This window comes from Porites lutea, chromosome 2 (genome assembly GCF_958299795.1).
Source record: "Porites lutea chromosome 2, jaPorLute2.1, whole genome shotgun sequence".
NCBI classification, from domain to species: Eukaryota; Metazoa; Cnidaria; class Anthozoa; order Scleractinia; family Poritidae; genus Porites; species Porites lutea.
The window spans coordinates 18,882,360-18,905,012 of NC_133202.1; the positions used below are offsets into that span (position 1 = coordinate 18,882,360).

The window sequence follows — 22,653 nt, forward strand, 5'->3', positions numbered from 1 at the left end:
CTTTCCATCACAAGTTTAGCGAAGATCTTCGCGTTATTCGGTGGATCCGCTTTCCGAGATCTATCAAGGTGCCTTTGTATCATTCGCCCCTCTCGCAGAAGAGTGTCAATTTCTCCCTCTTTCCACAGTTCTAATCGCCTTGCAGGACATTCTTGAGGATCTTTTGGCTTTGATTTTTTGCTTGGTTTTTGAAGACCAACTGCTGCTGCATCTCAGTCCCATTGTTCCAGTCATGAATGTGCCTTGTTATCTCCCTTCCGGTTTTTCCATATGGAACAAGAAAATTTTTACGCCATGTAATGATTTAATAATAATAATAACAATATATAATAATAATAATAATAATAATAATAATAATGATAATAATAATAACATTTAATAATAATAAAATGATAATAATCATCATCATCATCATTATATAGTTGGCTATAATCATCTCATATCCAACAAGCGCGAGTGGAATAATTGTTTTATTAAAAACGCCCACAAAATCTCGTTGAATCTCCCCGACTAGAACAAACCGGAAAAGACAAGGGACTTCCGCTATTCACATGTCACACGTCTATCAAAACTGTCAACGCGCGAACGGACTCGCCTGGACTGAATGAATGAAAAATCAAAACATTGTAGCGATGAACATTAGGTTTTTAAAACCTCATCGGGATTGACGATTCTAGGATTTTACACAGCAGAACAGCTACAAAAACCTGGCAGATAATGTAAAGGAAAAGAATTTTTAAGTGACAGCCGTCGAAATTACTGTGAATTTGGATTTTCGGCGCAGTTATAAAAGTAAGAACAACGGAGAAAAACTATTACCTCGGTCGCTTGTTATGAAGTTGTTTGAAGCCACAAGCTGGTTTTGCTAAACGAGAAAAGAAGCTATACTGCCGCCTCGATTGCTCTAGTGAATGGCTGCATAGCCTGTATTTGTAGCTGGTTCCTCGTGATTTATATTCTTGATGTCGGATAAACAAGCCGCAGTTATCTATCGGCGAGTGACTCGATCGGCGAATGGCTTCGCGATCATAAAGAGACAAGACTTGTCTTCTTTCGCAGCTGGTCAAGGTACTTTAGTTCCATGTGTTTTCGTGTGATTTTCGACAAACTTTCAAACAAGCTCTTGTGGCTTTTATGTTTGTTTTTGTCTTTTTTCTTCCGATGAAATTGCATTTCTAGTATTCTAAGAAAGAATAAAACAATTTGCTTCGGGCGCCGTTCTATCCTTCGCGAAAAAAAAATCTCAGCTAGCTAACTGACGCGTACACCGACCATATATGGAGAGCATGGTATAATAGCTCATATACCATAACGGCTAAGCCAATCAAAATGCTAACATTGCATTATTCAATGATTCTGTTTTTAATAAATAACAATTATTCACCGAACTAACAACAACAACAACAACAAATTTTATTGAAAATCGGAAAATAACTAATTACATTACTTTCCCACCCGCAAATAGCTTATGAACTAATCGAGGCGGGGGGAGCTGAACACAATTTACAAAACAAGATTTATATATAGATGGACTAAATAACAGTGAAGACACTACAATACAGTAAATAGAATTTAAACTAACATAAAACAAGGCATGTACATAACGATTACGAAGAGAGGCTAACCTAAAGTATTAAATAACTTAATAAGACGGGAGACTTCGACATAATCATCTTCTGACCGCAAAAAATTTAGTAATAATTCCTTTATTTTTTTACGAAAGGACGAACGTTTAAGTATTTTAATCGAATACGGAATAGAGTTCCAAATTTGGGCACCGATTCTCGTGAAAAAGGCATACATTTTATCGGTTCTAGAGAACTTAACATAAAACGAGTCGCTAGAGACAGATCTTGTTCTGTAGTTATGAATCTGACTTGTTTTAACGAACTGATTGAGAATACTAACTGGTGCTATCTGTCTGTTGATATCATACAATAAATAGCTACAATCTCTGAAAAATATGCTAGACAGGGGAAGGCAATTTGATTTGAGAAAGAAGGGTACGGCGTGTTCCTTAGACTTACTGAAGTAAATGAGACGTAAGGCCCGTTTTTGTAGAGTTACGATCTTTCTTTGAACTGGCGGTCGCTAGTGGTTCATGTTAAAATCGTGGCAGATTTTAAAGAGGAATTAGTGAAAAGATGTTTAATATTGGTAGTGACTGCTAATAGTAATACTAACAATAATTAGTAAAGAAACATTTCCGTGGATTATATTTCAAGAGACAAGGAGACATTATGATCTTTTCACTTCTTTCTAACAGATGTGAAGGTACAAATTTCGTTTTAATTCTTTTTAAGTGAAGCACTGTACATAGGTCTTTTTTATGAGTATTGAATAAAGATTTATTATAACAATAATAGTTATAATAATGATAAATCACTAACTTTTGGTGGAAACGTGCTGGCGCCCTGCACAAGGGTGTGGTCGAGGGCTTCAAAGAAGTTTTTAAAAGTAACGAAGAATACCCCGATTGGCTTTCTTAAGGCAAAACCTCTCCCATACCGATAGAAAGCGAGTTCCTGAGTGAAAATCAGAGACCTATTACTTGTCTAAATAACATGTAGTGGTTTACATCTTGCCTCCTGGCACCCATGGACCAACACCTTGATTATTATGGCCTGATGGAAGGCCAGCAAAGAGGAGCGAAATCATGGTGTTTCGGTACGATGGATAACTTGCTAATCGATAGAGCAGTAATGCTGGATTTCCAGAAAGGCAAACGGAATTTAAGCATGCCATGGATTGACGTGCACAAAGCCTACGACTCCATCGACCATGATTGGCTATGCGACCTCTCCGAAGTACACAGGCTTCCCGTCTGGCTGGGTGAGGTTATACGTAAGCTGTGTGGGAGCTGGAATACTAGAGTAGTAGCTACAACAAGGCAAGGGCGAGAGACTTCCAGAAAAATAACGTTCGTGAAGGGACTACCCCAGGGGGACGCTTTATGTCCTAGATTGTTTACACGGTGTCTGAAGCCAGTGGCGTCGCGCCTACGGGCAACGGAGGGATAGCGGTTATTCAAGCCTACAGAGGTCAAAGTCACCGATCTCCTGTATATCGACGACCTGAAGGTTTTTGCTGCCTCAGAGAAAAAGCTGAACCGAGTGCTGAAGGAAACTAGAGGAGACATGCAAGATATCGGCCTTCACCGGAATCAGAAAAAGTGCTCCGTGGTACACGTGACGAGGGGAGCCCAAGTGCTAGACAAGTCTGGTATGAGGATGGACGAGACAACCACCATCACTGCTCTTGGGGAAAGAAAACACTACAAATTCCTGGGGTGCTACAGAACGTTCGACAGGATAAACGGCTAGCCCTGGCGTGTGCGGCTAAAGAGTATCTGCGCAGGATATCTATTACATGGTCCAGTCCCCTGTCTCACTGTAACCGTGTACAGGCAACTAATCAGTATGCACTCCCGGTGCTAAGGTACTTAATGTGGACACAGCATTGGCCACTATCAGAGTTAAGAGATGTGGACAGAACAGCTCGGAAGATCATAGTTGAGAACGGTCGCAAGCACCCAGCGAGCCTAACTTCTTTGTTAAATCTAACGAGGAAGAAAGGGGGTAGAGGCCTGCGATCAGTCGAACAGGAGTACAAGCTCACTAAAATCAAGTCGCTACTAAAATTGCATCAGAATTCGGACCACACCATGGAAGCAGTTAGAGAATTTGAAGAGCACGCCATGGCATCAGGCCACTGGTCGCTTGTGAGGGAAGCAGCCAAGTACGCTGAGGAACTCAACCTCACACTTCCGCTAGATGCCCTAAATCCCGCGTATTACAACGGAAGGAAAGGTGGTGACTGCGGCAAGAGCTGGGAATCTGTTGAAGAAATCTCAAGAGCTGCAGTTCTTGGAGATCGCTAAAGACAAAAAGTGGCAAGGAAAGTCATTCCGTATCAGATAGGAAGATAAGAGCCTAAACATAACCAGCTGCTTTGCATGGTTAAGAGGTTGGGCTACATGCCCTAGATACACCCACGCGGGAATGTGTGAACTGTATGAGCAGTTATTACCTACGAAGCTCTACACCAAGGAGAAGACGCAAACCTCACCGGCGGCGAAGTCCTCTGCAGGTTTTGTGGGAAGGTAGCTGAGAGCGTTGCACATGTACTGGCAGGATGTTCCTCTTGGCAAAAACCAAGCACCTATACAGGCATAATGCAGCTTTGAAGATTCTGTTTTTTGAGCTCCTGCGAGGGCATGGGTTGCTAGAAGAGGTTCCACCATGGTACTCACCGGTGATGCCAAAAACCAGCCTACCAGAACACCACAAGTGAGGCGTTTTGGGATATTCCCATCTATACAGAGCACAACGACGTTAGAGCAAATCGGAACGACGCGCGACTTGTCAGCCACCAGAGGAAAGAAATCTGCCACTTAAATAAGCTGCCCATAGATTGAAAGTAGAGCCAAGAAAGATGAGGAAAAGACACTTAAGAATGGACCCATGCTGTGGGAGTTTAAGCAGAGATATAATGGTTACAGGGTTGAACAGTACAACGTAATAATTGAAGTACTACGTGGTTACTCTAAACACCTAGAGAAGTGGGTGAGAAAGCTACTAGGAGCGGACGCAGAAGTCGGTCATCTCAAACACTTTGAACATTGCCAGAACATTGAACATAAATACTTAGTTAGGGCGCTAAGGACACCAGTTTTGAAGTTTTTTCTTCTCCAGAAATCCAGAAACACAAGTGTTGCAAAACCTGTATTTTACTGAATGTTTTTTTACGTAGATTTTATAGAGTATAAGAGTTTGATATTATTCTAAATAGGCTTTTAGTAGAGATAACCACATTATGATGGTCTCGTGTAGGTTTATAAGAGAAAATGAGAGTATAAAAACTGAAAAATGTTCTAAATAGGCCTCTAGTAGAGATAATTATATCATCACGTCTTTGTGTAGGTTTTACAAAGTATAAGAATTTAATACTATTATAAACTGACTTTTTAAGTGAGAGAATCATATCACTATGTATATTAGGATTGTAGTAGGTTTCGTAAGGAACTTTTTCTACTTCTAAGTATAGCTTCTCAAGTGGTGTAGGTTACGTTATGCGTCCTATACTACTCATAATGTGGACAGCATTCCACAGTTTTATACTGCGAGATAATATGTTATGGGTACTTTAACATGTAAGAGGGTTACAAGTACATCAACTGATGAAACACAAAAATTAAAGGTAGAAAAACAACTAGAGTCCCAAGAGGAATATTGTAGATACAAATGTATCACTATCGGTTTATTGGTTGTTTCGAGACTTCAAGTTAACACTTAAAGTATTTAAAAAGAGAAGAAAACTTACTTTATAAGAGGCCAGTGTTCATCATCATCTTTGAGAAATACAAAGGGATCCTCTTTAAAACCTTTCTTTTCCACCTTAGGCCTTTTTGTCGGAGGTTGAACCCTATGAAACAGTGAAGGAAGAAAGTGTAATCCAAACTGTCTGAAAAGATTGAAGCAGCGATAGTAGTTGAAATAGCTATAAGTAATGGCAGAATATAAAACAAAGCCGCTTCCATGGGCGCTCAACACGCTTTCTTTGCATTATTGTAAATTGCAAATATCTTATCATCCACTCTCCTCAGAGCTTTCAACATTGCGTTGGGGACTTAGCAAGACTGCTTGAAGTGCAATTAACAATAAAAATTTGAATAATTATGAACGCACCTAGTGTGAATGTGAATTGAGATTAGCCACCACTATCTCATTTACGAAAAGTGTGTGGGTTCTTTAACGCCCCACAGAATTTTAAATACGATCACATGGACTGAGAAGGTAACTAAACACCTTTCATTGTTTGTATTTCAGAATGAGAAAAATTGAGTCTTTTCCTCAGTGACTTTGTCCCTTAACAGTAGGTAAACTTATATGTAAATACAATATTGTTATTTACACATCGGATTCCCCACTGCCTTTTTTGCCGCCACTTTTTCCAGTGCTCTTTATTTCTTTTCCAACATTTTCTCCTCTGCTTTCAGGTTCTTGCTTAGCATTATGACCTTTAACTAACTCAACAACAACAACTTCGCTGTTTGCATCATCCTCGATGTTTTCCTCTGTAGTTGATGCCTCACTGTTCATTTCAGCATCGTGAAAATCCATCTCATCAATTATGTCCTGAGTTTCGGAACTGTTTGCAGTGTTCTCTTCCTCCACGAACTCTTTCGTCTCTTTACTATTTTGCTCCTTTTTTCGCTACAAGAAATGAATGTATTTAAACGAGATTTTTTAATGCTACAAAATAGAGTAAGGCTGATCATAAAGTTAATACAGTCGAACCTCCCGTAAGCGACCACCCAAAGACTGGTCGCTTACAAGAATCGAACCGCAGGGGCTCTTCCGAGAAGAGGTCCAGACCGATAACCTAGCTTCCCACGCAGGTGTTTTTGGGGCAGGAAATAAGACTCCCCTAAAAACGTCTGCGTGAGAGGCTACTGGTAATCGCCCTCCTTGTACTCCTTTTGACTTCATCAATTTTAATGGTCATTTACACGTCTGAATTCCACTTTGCTGCTAATCCTTTTTCGGAAGTCTCTTTAACTAACCCGTCCGGTATTTTCGGAACTCAGCGGCAATCACCGCAGGCGTTCTTAGGGCTTCGTCACTTGTTCCTTCCCTACATCTGCTTGGGAGGCTACGACAATCACTGCACGGTGAACCTTTTTCTGTATTATATTCGGGCTTTTCACGGCTTATTAGCTTCATTTTGTAGGAAATTTTCTCTGAGTAATACGATTTAGTTTCTCTTTGCCAATGCTCATAATAGCCCATGTTTTAAAGGAAAATTGTACAAAACCACAGCTTTCGCTCATTCACAAACAACGACTAATTTTGTGAAGGAAGCCATTACAGGAACTGTGGGTAGGGACAGGAAAATCCAAACCGTGCCAAGAACCAATCAGATTGCAGGATTTGTCACCGTCTCCTTTTGGAATTAAATAAAAAGCAAAACTTACCACAGACCGCTAGCCTAGGTTAGGCACATTTAAGGACATTTTACAAGGCATTTATATTGTTTCGTAAAAAGACCATAAAAAAGCGAGAATAGGGATTGATACACTTCATTAAATTAGATCCTAGCTTCCAAATCGATGTGATTTTTAATAGAATGTACAGTTTATAAATGTTGGAATGCAAAGCTCTTGTTACCTGCCAGTCGGCCTCACTTTCCCATGGCAGCAGTCTCCGGTTCAAGCTGTATCTTTTGTCATTTTCCCAAGGTGCGTCATGCTTTTTTTCAAGAACTGCAATAAAAAATCCACCTGTGTCCTGCTGGTGGGGATATATTCTCATACTGCAAGATCACAAAATAACGATTAAAACAAAAATATGAAAACTATTAGAACAATGACCAAAAATGTTTCATCTCAGCAGTCAACAAGGTTATGAGATCGTTTCTTGTTTGTAACTACCGTTGTTTTAAGACCTTTAAAGTGACCGCGAAAGGTTTTAGTTACACTTCAGAACAGCAGCCTCACACAACAATGTGTAACCAACCTTATTTCGCTCTGAAACTAGAACAATTATTACTTCGTATTAACAGCAAACTTACATAATTAGCATAATAAAAAACCATATCCCATACATAAAGCCTCGCAGCGGTGAGCCCCATAGCCATTTCATTTCGCTCTAACTGAAGATGAGCATGGCTGCGCGTGATCAAGAAAATCCTCCAGCTGGAGGCGCCATACATCCCGCCTCAAGAGGCTGAAGCGATTGACAAGGAAGGTAACGTCCACTATGTTTCCCTTGTCCAGAAGATTTTTAACGCTCCCGAGGTGCTTAATTTGCCTCGGCAAGCTTTCGATCGATTGAATTAAGAAAGCGTCGATGAAGCGATCCAGGCTCTCAGCTCTAACACGACTTTTGAAAGAGCGATCAAGGCTCACTCAGTATATGACACCGATGTCCCAGGCAACTAAAAGGCCTAGACGAGCTGACGACCTTTCGGAAGATGTTCTTCTTATTGAGCCCGATGCTTCTGAGCGAGTCCTTTTCATCCGATAAGGACGAGGAAGAAGACCATAATCCTTGCCAAAGTTTACGCTGGCAAGCCAATGAAGAATTATCTTCTTTCTGAGGAAAGCCCTTGTCACCTTTTGAGCGGAAAGCAGTTACTAAAAGGTATTCCCGCTCTAAATTAGACTCTCTTTACACTCCAACCAAGGAGAACTATCTACCTAGTCTTGTGCCTGGCGTTAAAACTGTCGACAAGCGCATGAGATTTTTGCAGGACCGTGTCTCGACCACATTTGGTCCGGTAAATACGTTATTTGAGCGTATTTACGGTCTCCTTGCCGAAGCCAAATCAGCCAAGAATGTAATCCTTAGTTGTGAGCAGGTGAAGGATCCAAGAGCAACTCCATCTAATTCGTACACTAGGTAATGCCTCTGCACTTCTTCTGAGAGACGTGAAGCTGTCCTAAACAAAACCAATTCAAAGGGAACTCTGTCGCCTCTTGCCTCACAAGAATTTCCGCAGACTGGCAAAAACCTTTTTTGGCGATGGACCGAGGCCACAATTCAAACCAGATAACAAACAGCAAAAATTTTGCTTCAAGCTGCTTCTGTGGTAAACCGCTCCCAAACTACTCAGGTTTTGCGAGGCTGCATCACCTCTTTCAAAAGATGAGGGGACTGTTGGGGTGGTACCAGTCAATCAGTTTCATCTTTCATTCAGGATCCAAGGAAGGGGTGCCAGAGGGGCCTACAGCAAGCTCCTCCAGCCACCCAAAAGGAAGGCCTCCGCACCTATTACCAGGTATGATTTTACATTGAATCCTGACAGTCATAAGTCATCTTTCTCTAGCAGGTCGCCTGAAACATTGTATGTCCAACAAGGTCGCAATCACCAAAGACCCTTGGGTTTTGGAGGCTGTTCAGGGAGATCATCTTGATTTTTTGCGTGCCCACACTAATTCCCTCTTCCCCTAACAAACACTCACACAAAAAAGAGAAAAGATATTGTACAACTAGAAATTTAGTGAATCATTTAGAAAGAGGCTATTCATTTGGTCCACCCAGAGGAGACACAGCAAGGGTGTGCAAGCATCAAAATTTTCGGTTCCCAAAAGGGGGTGCCCAGAGGCCTGTGGAAAACTACCACCATATCAATCTGCACATCCATTACGAACATTTCAAAATAAAGGGCATTCACATTCTTAGGGTTGTGTTAAGAAAAGGAGACTTAATGGTCAATATAGACCTGAAGGATGCCTATTTTTTGGTAGTTATACGAAAGAGCCACCACAAATATCTGAGGTTTCTGTAAAAAGAAACATTGTGCGAGTTTGCCTGCCTTCCCTTTGGCCTGTCATGTACTCCCAGGGTATTCCAAAAGTTCATAAACCCAGTTGTATGACATGGTATTCGCGATAGCCTTGTCTGCGTCAACGGAACCCCGGTCGAGTTCGCCAGTAAGAAATTCGTCAAGCTTGCGACAGAGTGCAGGGAGTTCCATCATGTCACCTTATCCCCATACCATCCAAACTCCAAAGGAAAAGTTGTGTCCGCAGTGAAAGAAGCCAAATGGGCTATTCATAAAAGCCATCAGAGACAACTAAGATCTTGGTAGACTATAGAACTACCCCTAATGGAGGAATGCAATAAAGCCCTCAACAATGTCTTATGTCGCAGTAATAAAGACATTAGTCATCATAGCAAATACCCTGTGGCACCGTCATGATCCCGAAGGAGTGCCTGAAAAAATACAGCAAAACCACCAGAAAAAGAAGAGCTACCATGACAGAAAAGTTATCTACAAACAGAGACAGTTATTAGAAATCCTGAACTTGCCAAACGGAGCTATCCGACAGAACGTATCTGCCAAATTCACCTATGCTTTTTTTTAACTAGCAATTTCCATTAACGCTAATGCTTCTGGTGTTATGTCTGCAACCAAAATATTGGCAAATGTGCTTTATGCTGCGTTTATCACTTCAAAAAGTAAACATACATTATAATCTGTTAAATAACCATACCATCTTTCCAGGTGCAGTTTGCTTGCAACTTCCTCTGATGGAGCTAACATCTGTGGCTTAAAACCTTTCGAGAAGTGCTCTGATCCCGGATCACAGTTATCCACAATCTGCAAATCCTTGGTCATCAACTGCAACAGAAAATTTAGTGATCATGAACTACTGTAAATAACAATCTAAAATTATTAATCTTAATTCAACAAATTACTACAGGACTGCACAAATAATGGTGTTTTGATAAAGCAATTATTGTCCAGAAACGAGAGAGCATAAACGAATAAATGAATGAAAACTTACTATAACAACAGATCACTCTTACAGACGTTTATATGAGAATACGGCAGTAGGAAAAAATCTAGAAACCTTTGACTTAACGTTTGCTCACAAAATAACCCCTTCTGTCACGTTTATACAACTGAAACACCTGTCAATAGATCCGCCATCGATACCCACCACTGGGGACACTTTGCAGGAAAAGTCTTTATTTTAGCCTCAAAAATCCACACTAATGACGTAAATCTGGCCTTTATGAGTTCGCAGATGAAAATTTGATTACGTTTCTGTTTTTCCTTCTCGGCTATTGAAAAATTTTGAGTTTTAGCACCCCTTCTTGCCAAGCCTAAATAATCGTAATAAAAGAGTGTTTCAAGATAGATACAGCACGTTGTACATTTTGATTTTTGCGACTTTCCTGACTTCTGTCTCTCATTTGTAAAAAATAACTAATGGTATATAATTACTACGTCAACCACTCAAAAAACCTGACCAGATTATGGTCATCGTCAGGTCATCAGTATGATATTATTTTGGCCAAAATGTAGACTTTTCTCTCGAGAAACGTCCCAGCAGCAGGAAGCTTTGATAGGGGGCTGTATTTGCAGGCTCAACTGAAAAGAACATTATCAGGAAAGCTATCCTTTCAAGGGAACACAAAAGGTTTCTGTTATCTGACTGCCGCTCGTGACAAACATTTATTAAAAATACAATTTAGTGGTCCCTATTTGCATTACTTGGAAACGGTGCGCCTGGTACTAGAACGGAAATAATTATTATCTGGACAGCACAAGATGCACGAGGAGTATTTTGTACCTTGGCAAGGATGGTTACGGTATGTAGAGACAAGCAATTTTCAAACCTTTACAAAGCATTATTAAAATCTGCCTAGATAGTTATTTTTCCTAGCAGTACCATAATATTGTAACTTTAAGTTAACTACTAATGAACTGTCAACTGATGCAAAATCTTATAATACCACCTTGACACCATAGACCTGCCCTTGTTTACCTAAAGCTTTAGTTCGTGTGACACATAATGTCCTTATAGTGATGCCTTAGACAGATAAAAAGAGTTGACAAACTAAGAAAGTTTGGAGGGTCTTGGACTTAGGGTATAAAAAGGGGAATGCAAACGGGGACCAAAATGAAAATGGTTACCTTCCACGTCTTCAACCCTGGTGATCTCTTTAAATTTGGAAGGTATGATGAAACATCAACTAGTTCCATTGCCCCTAAATCAGATGCAAATTAATAACTAAATTAACAGAGGCAAACAGTGCCCCTGAAATGAAAAGAAAGCAGTTGGTTTGCACAACGTCCATAATAGAAAGGACGATTTAGTAAGAATGCGTTTTACAACAGGACTTTGTGAACTGTTCATATCAGATCAACAAAGGATGTTTCTGAGTAACAACTGTTGCAACCAAATCAAAGGAATGTTTTAGTGATTAGTTTAACCATCTCAGAATAAACAAGATTTACCTTCAGCTTTTTGTAACAAGGTAGAGACAACGGCTTCATCTTCGACAGGATTAAGAGTACACGTAGAATATACAATGCGACCTCCAGGGGCTAGCATCTCCACTGCACGTGCTAAAATACGTAACTGGATGCTGTGAAATGAGGAATTACAAAAAAGTGTTCAATCAGCCATTTCAGTCCGGATATAGTAGTGACTAATTAAATAATCATCATTATTATTCATTCAAAATATTTCCCCGTTTCTGATTGGTTAAACCACACGCATAATTCACCATAACCAGCTACTGTTGACCAAATTTGGAAAGAATTTTGTCATATTGAACAGAATTGTTTTGGTAGTTAAAACAAAATGGCGGAACAGTCGGCGGAACATTTTACTCATTTCACTGCAAAATATTGTGTAAAAACATGGCAAGAACAGCATGAAGACGGACGACATCTGCTATTTGGAGCATCTTGGCAGACCTGAACAGACCTTTATCTCCTAAACTTCTCGCTTAAGATGCATTATCGATATGAACTTACATCGACCAAGGTTAGCATGTTTTAGCTTGTTTTTAAACTTGGAATTATTTTGAAGGAATAATAAAACAATGATTGAATTCGGCTTTGGCAGGATATGAAGAATTCTGCAGATCACGGAAGCCTCGATGGATAACACAGTCCTTGATCTGCAGAATTCTTCATATCGTACTCAGCCTCATTCAATAATTGCTAATTATCAACATATGTAAGAATTCAATTATCATCAAGAATTCATTTATCATCAACAAATGGTAGAATTCATTAATTTTTATCACAAACTGTAGAATTAATTGAATATTCACTCCTGACTGAAGAATAAAGCTTAAGGTGATATTGCTAATTTCAGTGCTGAGAAAGGGTTCGACCAGTATTAAATACTGGTTTCTACTGAGAACATAAAACTTGAGAAGCTTCCACTAGCAGCACCCTTCCAACAACAAATAATGCTGATGGGGATGAAACCTATACAATAGATGCAAACTTGGTAGTCATTTATTTTGCCGACAATTTGTTTTGAGATGCACGGAATGAGAGCAAAAGCTTGAAGATTCCTTCAAAAGTTTCTTAAGATTACAGCGTAGTCGATAGAAAATAAGTTCTAATAACATAAATATGCCCGTCCACAAAGATTGAAACAGCAACAACACTAGTGAACTGGACAAGACGAATCACTTCTAAAGCTCGGAGAAAACACAACAGAGTTTTTCACCAAAAAATAAACCAACTCTTGTAAACAAGAGAGAATTTCAATATAGTTAAGGAAAGTCATCTATAAATGACAGTAGTCTATTCTAAGGAACGAGAATCAGGGATAGCAAAATGTTTATTTTTTTTAATAGTCAGTTATTTGATTAATTACCGAAATAATGCCATGCCAAGTTGTGGTGTCCACTTTTTCCAAATCAAAGGATTTTTCCTCAGCGTTCCATCACCGCTGCAGAGAAAAACAGAAGCATACTGAAGAGTCTAAACATTACAGAATATTTTAATGACACATAATTTTCTTGCAAATTCAGCACGTAAACAAAATGCATTTGCAACCTTTTCTAAATAATCCAAATTACAGGAAAAACTGGCAAATCAGGAGCAGATGGGACAATTTTGCTGAATAGGTACCCACGGACATGTTAAAATTGTATTTCAATTTTGAAAAATGTAATTTCTGATGGTTGAGTGACAAGGGAACGAATGAGTCAGAAATTTGATATTCTGACATGCTGGTGTTCCTAGGATAGTATCGGGCTATTTATGATTTTGGCGGGAGATGAATTGCGCCATTCTACGTCAGCTCAGTCCTTCTGATAGTTTTCCTTTTCGATTTCCCTCTTTCTCTAGTCAATTCCCTTGTTGCATCATGTCGGTGTCAAAAGAGGTGGAGGATTTCAGTTCTACTTCTTTGGCTGAAAATAACAAGGCATTATTGGAGCAGTTTTTCAAAGCTAGTGGCCAATTCTGCTGAGGGAATTTAACAATCTAGCTGTGGTGTTGCTGACAAACAACTACGCGAGATCAAGAAGATTCAACACGAGGAGCCGAAGTCCGTTAAGCAAAAAGGAAACAAGATTCAGTACAAATTCATTGCTAAGCTTCAGGATAGTCTAGACGAAGTGAAATCCCACCTCGAGTCCAACGCGGTTGAGAAGGCTAAAGCGTCCCTAGCTGAAGGTACGTCAATGCTCTCCAAGCGGTAGAAATTATTAAATTATTATATATGTATTAAATTGGTTGGAAGACCGTTGAGGAGTATGTTCAACGCGAGCTTGCCGATGCTAAGGAAGACGCTAAACGGATTCGTCGTGCCGAGGATAGAGCTGAAAAGACTCTTAAATCTTCAGCTGCGAAGAAATCTTCTAAGCATAATCCTTTCGCTCCGCGACCTTCTGGTTACGATTTTTGGCCTCCCAGAACGTCTACAGTAGCCTGTCCATGTTTGTTCCTTCCCTTTTGGTCGCTCTGATTTTCCTTCCAGGCAAGGCAGCCGTTTTGCTTGCGGCAGGTTTGGCCATTGGAAATACGAGTGTTCTCTAGTTTCTAATTCTCGCATTCCAAAAGGATTCTCTGATTCCAAGTGACTATCCTCAGAAGATCCAAGTGAGTGTGGTTTTTCAGTTGTTGATTCCCTGCAGTCTGATAGCATCTTTTTCTCTTCCGATCGTTCTGTTCAGGAGCTAAATGGTTTTGATTACAAAACAGCGTCCCCCACTATTACTTCTGTCCTCCGTTCACAGCTTTCTGTTAGGAGGAACCTGCTTAAATCCATCGATTATTGGAAATCACTAGGAGCTCCTAAATTTATTTTGAGTATTATCAGAGACGTCTACAAGATCCCTATTATTTCCACGCCATTGCCTCAACACTTTAAAGAACAATGTGTCAGCCTTTAAAGAGTCTGATTTTGTCTCCGAGGCTATTTTGGAGCTCTTGAGTGACAATCGCGTCGAGGAGATTTTTTCTTACACTCCTGATATTCTCAATCCTTTGACCGTTTCAATTCAAAGTAGCAGTAAGAAGAGGCTTATCCTAGATTTAAGCCACATCAATATGCATGTTTTTAAACAGAATTTGAAGTGCGAAGGCCTTCATACCGTCAGGGATGCTATTTCACTTCATTTTCTCTTTTGCTTTAAAGTCAGGATATCACCGCGTGGATATTTTCCCCGAGCATCGCAGATTTTGGGTATTTTCATTGGATTTTGGTACCTCTCAAACAAGGTATGTTCACTTTACTCTTTGCCCTTTGGGATTCAGCACCTTATAATTTCACTAAATTGTTGAAGCCCATGGAGATCCATTGGAGAATACGAGGTATTCCCATAGCTATAATTTTTGATGACGGCATTGGCGTTGATTCTACTCTGGAGGCAGCGAAAACTAATAGTTCTTCAGTTCATTCCGATCTCTTTCGCTGTGGTTTTGGCATAAATCACGAAAAATCTGTCTGGCAGCCCTCCACCACCTTTTCTTAGATAGGTTTTCATATTGACACTCCGACAGGTTTTATATTTGCAGTTGATCCTAGGATCGACAAATTGTGTTCCGGTCTGAACGAGGTCTGTGCTAATTTAAATAATTCGCCTTTCATTTACGTTAAGTTCATTACTTCACTAGCACCGAGTTGTGGGAATGTCACTCAAATTATGACTAGATTTTTGCACGTTGTCATCAGCCCGAGGCGTTGATGGAATTCGGAGGTTCTGGTTCAAGATAATGCGAAGAAAGGGGTTTTCTTTTGGAGGGACAATTCAAAATCCTGAAATGGTAAGCTGTTCTGGCAGGTTCCGTTTGTTCCATCCAAAGTTTTGCTTTCGGACGCTTCTTCTACGGGTTGTTGCGCTTTTATTCAAGATTCTAGTCTGGTTTGTCACCGAACTTGGTCCGTTGAAGAGTCTCGTAAGTCTTCCACTTGGAGGCAGCTGGTTGGGATTCAGTTTGCCCTTTAGTCCTTCGAGAGTAATTTAATAGGCCAAAGAGTACGCTTATACACTGAAAATAAGAATGTTGTTAGAATGATTCAGGTCAGTAGTGTGGTTCAAAATCTACAGGACATAGCTTTGGTTCATTTCTGGAAGTAGTTTTATTCTTTGCACCCCCGTGGTGTATTCTCTTCATTCCGACTCTTATTGGTAGGTTTACTGGTTTCTTTTTCTGCATCAAGTGAAGTATCGTATGTTTATTGGTACCTGGCACCCCCCGATGGTGACATGTACAGCAGTATCATTGCATTATGTTGTTCCATTTGTCCCCTGGTGGCTCGCCAGTGTCGTTCACTTGGCGTTTAATTCACGTGTGATTTAGGATTAGTGGCATTCGTCGCTGCACTTGGTAGCGTCTATTCAATTTTTTCCCGATCGTCCCAGGACTCGTTTTGACTTAGGAATGTTTTGAATGTTGTTTTTGATGTTTATGTCTTGTTACGTTGTATGTTACTAATTTTGCATTTTCTTTTTCTCCGTCTCTTTCTCTATTTTGTTAGTTTCCTCTCTTGTTTTGTTTAGAAGTTTTAGGTTCCGGCATTTGGAAGTCTCTACATGCCCTCCAAGACCCGTCATTGAGGGACCTGGTTATAAATTGGAGTCTACGGTCAACATTGCATCCATAGCTTCAGGAACAACAGATGCCTACAGAAGATCCTTTTGGAAATGGAGAAATTTTGCCTGTTCGAGAGACGAAATTCAGGTTTTTCCCGCCAGTACAGAGCATGTTGCCCTTTACCTCCAGTACATGTTGACCATTACTCGTTCTCATTCTGCTTTGGGCTCTGCCATTTATGGAATCCAATGGGCACATAACTTGACTGGCATTCCTTCGCCGCCTGATAGCCCTATCATCCAAGCTGTTAGTAATGCCACCAAGTAGGTAACTGGAACTAGTTTGTTCAATAAAAAAGAGCTTGTTTCACCTGATATGTTAGAAAAGCTTGTGGAGGCTTCGACTTTAGATAACCTCCTTGAATTGAGAAATGTTTGCATTTTTCTTTTGGCGTTTGCAGTTTATTCAGAATTGATGAAGTTCTCCATATTAGGTATGCAGACATTGTTTTTCATACAGCTTATGTCGCTATTAATGTTGATAGAAGTAAGACCGATCAACCTAGGAAAGGTAATGAAGTAGTGATTCCTGAGAGTCCTGGCACTCCTAGTTGCCCTGTCAAGATTTTGAGGCGTTATTTAAGTAAGGTTAGTCCTTATGTTCTTGATTCCGGTCACTATATTTTCAGGTTTTACGGTTTTAGCGTGAGACTTGCGCGATAATACGTCAGCTCAGTCAAACTGATAGTTTTTGTTTTGTGTTGCAAGTTTTCCTTTTCTATATTTTATTTTTTTACGTTTTCAGAACTGTATTTTTTCGAATAACGTTTCTTATTTCGATATATAATTTATGAAATTAGTTATTCAGACACGCACCCTTTTCCATTAGTATAATTTTGGAAAAGTCTATGTAACATTATAATGTATTTTCATTGCAATCCCTTTCCCCAGAGTTTTACCACTGCATCAGTAGGGGAATACGTTTCCACGCATTTTTTGGCCACTTTTTTTTTGTATCAGGCATGGTACAAGTTCTAGCTTAGAACATATATTAGTATTTTACTAGAACGATATCACTGATTTAACATCTGCATCAGATGACTGACTGACACGTCCTAAATAAACGTTTTCACACTGAATATCTCGTGTTAGTGGAGTCAGAATCAAATGCTTGATACAAAGCTTTGAAGCAATCATCTCTTGCTTCGAGTAATAAAATAAGTTAGTCCAGAATTCACCAAACTGATAAAGCAACTTGCAAGTTTCCTTTGAAGCTTGCCCCTCGTTAAAGATAAATATTTTAGTTTTATAACATGTGGAATCTGACATCTGAACAGTTGAGCTCGCAGTCAGGTAAGGCAGCACATGACTTACGGTGCATGTGCAAAAAGAACAGAAGATGAATATGTGTAAAGAACTACCATTATGGAACTCTTTATGGCCGTTAGGAACTTGTTGCCTTTGTTTATTTCGGTTGTGAGCGTCATTGCTCACATGTACTTGTGATTTCAACATTAAAATCAATTTCACAAAGCAGTGAGTTTAGACAACCCTCTCAGTTCTGCCATTTTAAATGACTGACGTTGGGTCAACTAACCTGCATGGAACATCACAGAGTATTCTGTCAAAAAATATTGGCACCTTTTCACCACCTTCCTAAAAAAAATGGTAGCCACAGTAACAAATTCATACTATATTTAACAAAGCTACTATTGCAAAAAATTGGTCATCTTAAAACTTGTCTTTTTAAAGAAACCTTCCAATTCAAAATTTTAGTTCTTTTATAATCGTTCCAATTTTCCTCACACTCTGTTCCCACAAAGGAAACATACCTAACCATCTCATCCTATCTTAAAGGAAGAGACTTTTTCACTGAACTAACTCTAGTTTCAAAAAGGAGAGGCCTTGTCAAGGCTCAAAACATTATCCTTTTTGTTAGTCTGGGAAAACTTCTGTATAAACATGACCTGCTACTGTGTAAACTGGCTTGCTTCTTTTGTGCATTAATAACCGTTTGCATGAACTTCCTAGGGCAAAAAACCCATAAAATTCTAAAAATAAAACCTCCTCCATTAAGAAATTTACCATTCATTCCATCAAAACACAAACATGACCAATATAATAAGCCTCCTGGAGCTTATTTAAGGGAATTATCTTCAAATACAAATTACACGTTTTAAGTTATTTTATAATCGTTCATAATTCAACCAGACAATCTCTGTCGTGAGCTTTTACATGTTGGAATTCTGTGAATACTGAGCTACATTATTATTATCTACTATTATTATCTCCACTGAGATTTATTGCTGTGAGGGTTGATCTTGGCATGTACAGCGGATCATCTTCTCATGATTTTCTAGTCATTTGTACAATGAAAATTGTTGACACAAATGTTCCTCCACTGACAAGGCAATGGGATTTTGAAAGAGAAATTACTTTCGTAAAAAGACTCTTGAAAAAGAAAAAGGCCCTGCAGTTCATTTTCAGGATATTAAGTACTTCAATACCATAGACCTTGACTCAGGGTACTGGCAAGTTCTAAACAACCTAGCTAAAGGTGATTATGAGGTCTATACTCAACACAAATTTCAGGAATTATGGTATTGGTGCTGTTCAGTAAACCAGTTGACTTTAACCAACTTTTACTACAGTATAACTTCATAGCCATCAAGAACGATGTAACCCCTCAGGTAAAAAAACTACTTGATTGAACTGGGAAATTTGCCTCCCTATAAAGGTACAGTCAGGACACTGGCCACAGTTAGTGATTTTTCGGGTGTTTTACCCACCTTTCCTGAAATCATCAACCCATCATGTGGGTGGTATTGATATTTTCTGACTACAAACATTCTATTAACTTACCTCTTTTGTATACAAAGTGGGGAAGAGAGTAGCATCATGATTTGTGATCAAACAGCAGGGACTATGCAACCTCTTGCTCTGATGAACAAGCATGTAGCATCTCTTGTTTTGAAGTTCATTTGCTACAACCAGACCCTCTGCAGGATAAAAAGACACTATGCATATCTGCAATTTTACTATTCTTCCTATGTATGGTGTTCATGGACATGTATCAACACAATCAAAGTCAGCATCAACACCTAATGCCATCCTTTCTGCATCTTTTTAATTTCTGTTAGACACCTTGCCTTGCAAAATGCAAAGCAGTTCTAATACAGGTAAACTATTGGAAATAACCATCACATCAGTTTCTGCCTTCTGCTGGCCTTCAAAAGGTATAGTAGTAACACACTGACAAAACATTACAAGGCATTCCTTATCAATATGATACCCAGCTTAGTATCCGAACCAAAACAGAACATACATTATTGTATACTTTACCAGGTATCCCTAATGTTTCTTCACCATGAAGAAGTTCAATAAGTTGAACTGTTTTAGACCCAGGAGCAGCACATGCATCCAATATCTGTATTGACAAAAAACAAAAATTATCAGAGAGAAGACAATCTCATGTATCTAATATTCTTGACTCGTGCAAAGGAGATAAACAACGGAAAAAATTTCTATTATTCTGCATTTGCATTTCCTATTTAATCCACTGGCCCCAAAAATTTTGCCGAAAAACGCCATTTTGTGGTCACTATCTGCCCAAAACTCACCACTTCTGGTTTGTCATGCAGTTCATGCAAGACAACTTTTTGTAACACTCAGAGTGCTAAACAAGAACATGTCTTGAACACATACATGACTGCTCAAAACCTGACTGTGTCCCAAAACCTTCATTTTGGGGTAATTGTGCCAAAAAACTGTTATTGAACAGATTGACAGTGCAAAATTACCAAAAGTCTTACGTAAAAGGGAAGCCTAGCTATCAAATGACAGGTGGGAAAATTGTCTGTGATATGCTTGTTTTAAGCAAAGATAAGACATAAAAAAAAAACATATTATCATTCGTTGGAAATTTTTCTTTCTTTGCATTGGCCAAGAGCTCATCACGTGACCTGCAAATAACTGCCTACAAATAATGGTCTGCTCATGCACAATGTCGTCCAACTTTGTTTGGCTGCAAATAATATTCTTCTCATGCATAAATGAACCACGCTTTTCTCCTTCTTGCTCTCACTCTTGCGTTAAAATGGCAGACCACTTTGCTTCCCGAAGATATACATTAAAAAAAAAACAAACTTGATGATCAAATGATAAAATAATTATTGTACTTGGTTATCGCAATGTATTTTGATTTGTCAGTGTCTCCCAAATCAATTATTTGCCTCAGCCTTCAGCTTTTTGGCAAATAATTGATCTGCTCGCCACTGACAAATCCCAATATTTTGCTCAACCTTGTCCAATAATTGTTAAATATCATTATTCACTGTTAATACCAGCAATATACCTACCTTTTGGCCTGGTTTTACATCTAAAAGCAATGGCGGAATCATACTGACTGCCTCTTGGCGACTGATGTTTCCCTGAATTAAGAGAGACAGAACACTATGGTTTTTATGTCATTAAATAGTCAAGCCTCCAAGAGGGGCACATATTGAAAAAAATCCCCAGTCAAACACCAAAAGTCGACAACCTCATAAACAATTGCAAGTGATGGTTTTACAATTTTACATCGTTTTTACTGTGCTTTTCAGTAACATGCAAACTTTGAAATTTAAGCCAGCTTACAACAATATTGCTTTTTTGCTTCCGTCAATAATAATTATGAACACAAGCAACGAACCTTGAAACACAGAAACACACAAAGTGGATTGAAATCCTCCAATCGCAAACCACAAACCCTTAACTTTAATTTGAACTCGTTGAAGTAAGCTTCTCTTTTCTAACAAGTCTGCTACGATGACTGACAGCAGCAAAGAACACAAACGTTAGTTGGCTTTTGAACTTCAGAAGCACGGTAACCTGATATATGCATTACTTGACACATGATCTGATCTCTATGTTTGCTCTATGTACTACTCTACAAAGAGTTTAAGAGTTCTAATTTTATTCTGAAGACATTAGCCATGGGCACAGGGCAGCACTTCATCCTGGAAAATATGCTACTCCCCCCCCCCTCGATAGGAAGCAAGTCAACTTCAGCATTATCCTCAGCATTATTTTACCAGTACCCATTAAATGTGACCCTCCATGTGATTCCAGGGACAAAGGTGATGACACGCTCACAACACGCTAACACAACACGCGTAGGGTGTCCAAAGACACACAGACAGAGACAAAAGCACAGGCTCATTGAAGTGTGCTCTAGCGTGCTTTGTAGGCGTGTTAAAGTCAATTTCTTTTGTTTTTAACTGGAAGCATGTTGTGAGCGTGTTATCACCTTTGTCCCTGAAATCATATGGAGGGTCACAAATAGACCTACAATTGGTGACAAAATAGTTGAGACATTGTAATCAAATACGGTAACTTCAGAGAACAAAATAATCCGCACCCTTCCCCTGCCCCCTCCATTCGAAGTTGGGGTGTTTGTTGTTTCTGTAGGTAGAATCGGCGACAAAATGAGTTGAGACACTTCGTCCAAAAGTGGGCTTTTTTACGTTTTATGAACTTCAAAAGAAGGAAATATAGCTTTCCTCCCCCATCCCCTCCGTGCAATGTTGTGCCCTTGTTCTAGCTACCTATAGAAAACAACAAACACCCCAACTTTTAATGGAGGGGACAGGGGAGGGGTGCGGATTATTTTGTTCTCCGAAGTCGCCCTATTTAAGTACAATGTCTCAACAATTTTGTCGCCGATTGTCTGAATCTCAAAAGTGGCCGTACGTCCTTGAGAAAGTTAATTGATTTCATTTTTTTTATGCTGGGATGTAAGATCCCTGGTGGCTTTTTATTTGTTATGTTTGACTTCATCATACCTATTTTAGAACAATTAGAATAAGCCGATTTCGTTATTTTCAATGCGTGACATTTCGTGTCACGCTTAACCGTGCCTTGACATCGTGCGACGTGGCGCGTCGGGCACGATTTCTTATTCTCTCCTTTATCGAAACGCATCCAAACAAAGAACAAAGTGAAAAGGATAGAAAACTTAATAGATTTCTTGGCATTAAAGTAGTTATAATGGCTAAAATTGCTCTTTAGGAGGAATTTCCACGAGTAACCACGATGAGTATAAAAACAAAATAATCTAATTATCTTTTAAGAACAAAGTTGGTTACTTGTGGTTACTCGTGGCCAGTCTCCTCCCAACCTCATAGTTTCTACTGTAAAGTACATTCTTCAAAGACCCTTATTGGTATATGGGCAACGAATCTGCTGCACAGATTTAGCGATGCTATGCAGCTTTGCTGTGCATTAGAAGTTGGAACATTTTTCCTGAACATTCTCCTGCGCATAGCAATCATGGCCATTTTATCGTCCATCCCACCCTTATCAAATA

At 39.4% G+C, this 22,653-nt stretch overlaps 1 protein-coding gene across 1 annotated transcript in view; it reads right to left on the reverse strand.

The window, feature by feature from the left end:
- LOC140927959 (RNA cytosine-C(5)-methyltransferase NSUN2-like) overlaps window positions 1-22,653 on the reverse strand; it is a 67,519-nt gene that overhangs the window by 17,758 nt on the left and 27,108 nt on the right. The window contains exons 6-16 of the mRNA XM_073377665.1: window positions 20,666-20,737; window positions 19,650-19,734; window positions 19,170-19,306; window positions 17,905-17,963; window positions 13,139-13,213; window positions 11,755-11,885; window positions 11,431-11,504; window positions 10,001-10,128; window positions 7,170-7,314; window positions 5,914-6,215; window positions 5,323-5,424 (exon numbers count right to left, since the gene is read on the reverse strand). Coding sequence (XP_073233766.1) covers window positions 5,323-5,424; window positions 5,914-6,215; window positions 7,170-7,314; window positions 10,001-10,128; window positions 11,431-11,504; window positions 11,755-11,885; window positions 13,139-13,213; window positions 17,905-17,963; window positions 19,170-19,306; window positions 19,650-19,734; window positions 20,666-20,737 — 1,310 coding nt within the window. The remainder of the gene's footprint in view (window positions 1-5,322; window positions 5,425-5,913; window positions 6,216-7,169; window positions 7,315-10,000; window positions 10,129-11,430; window positions 11,505-11,754; window positions 11,886-13,138; window positions 13,214-17,904; window positions 17,964-19,169; window positions 19,307-19,649; window positions 19,735-20,665; window positions 20,738-22,653) is intronic.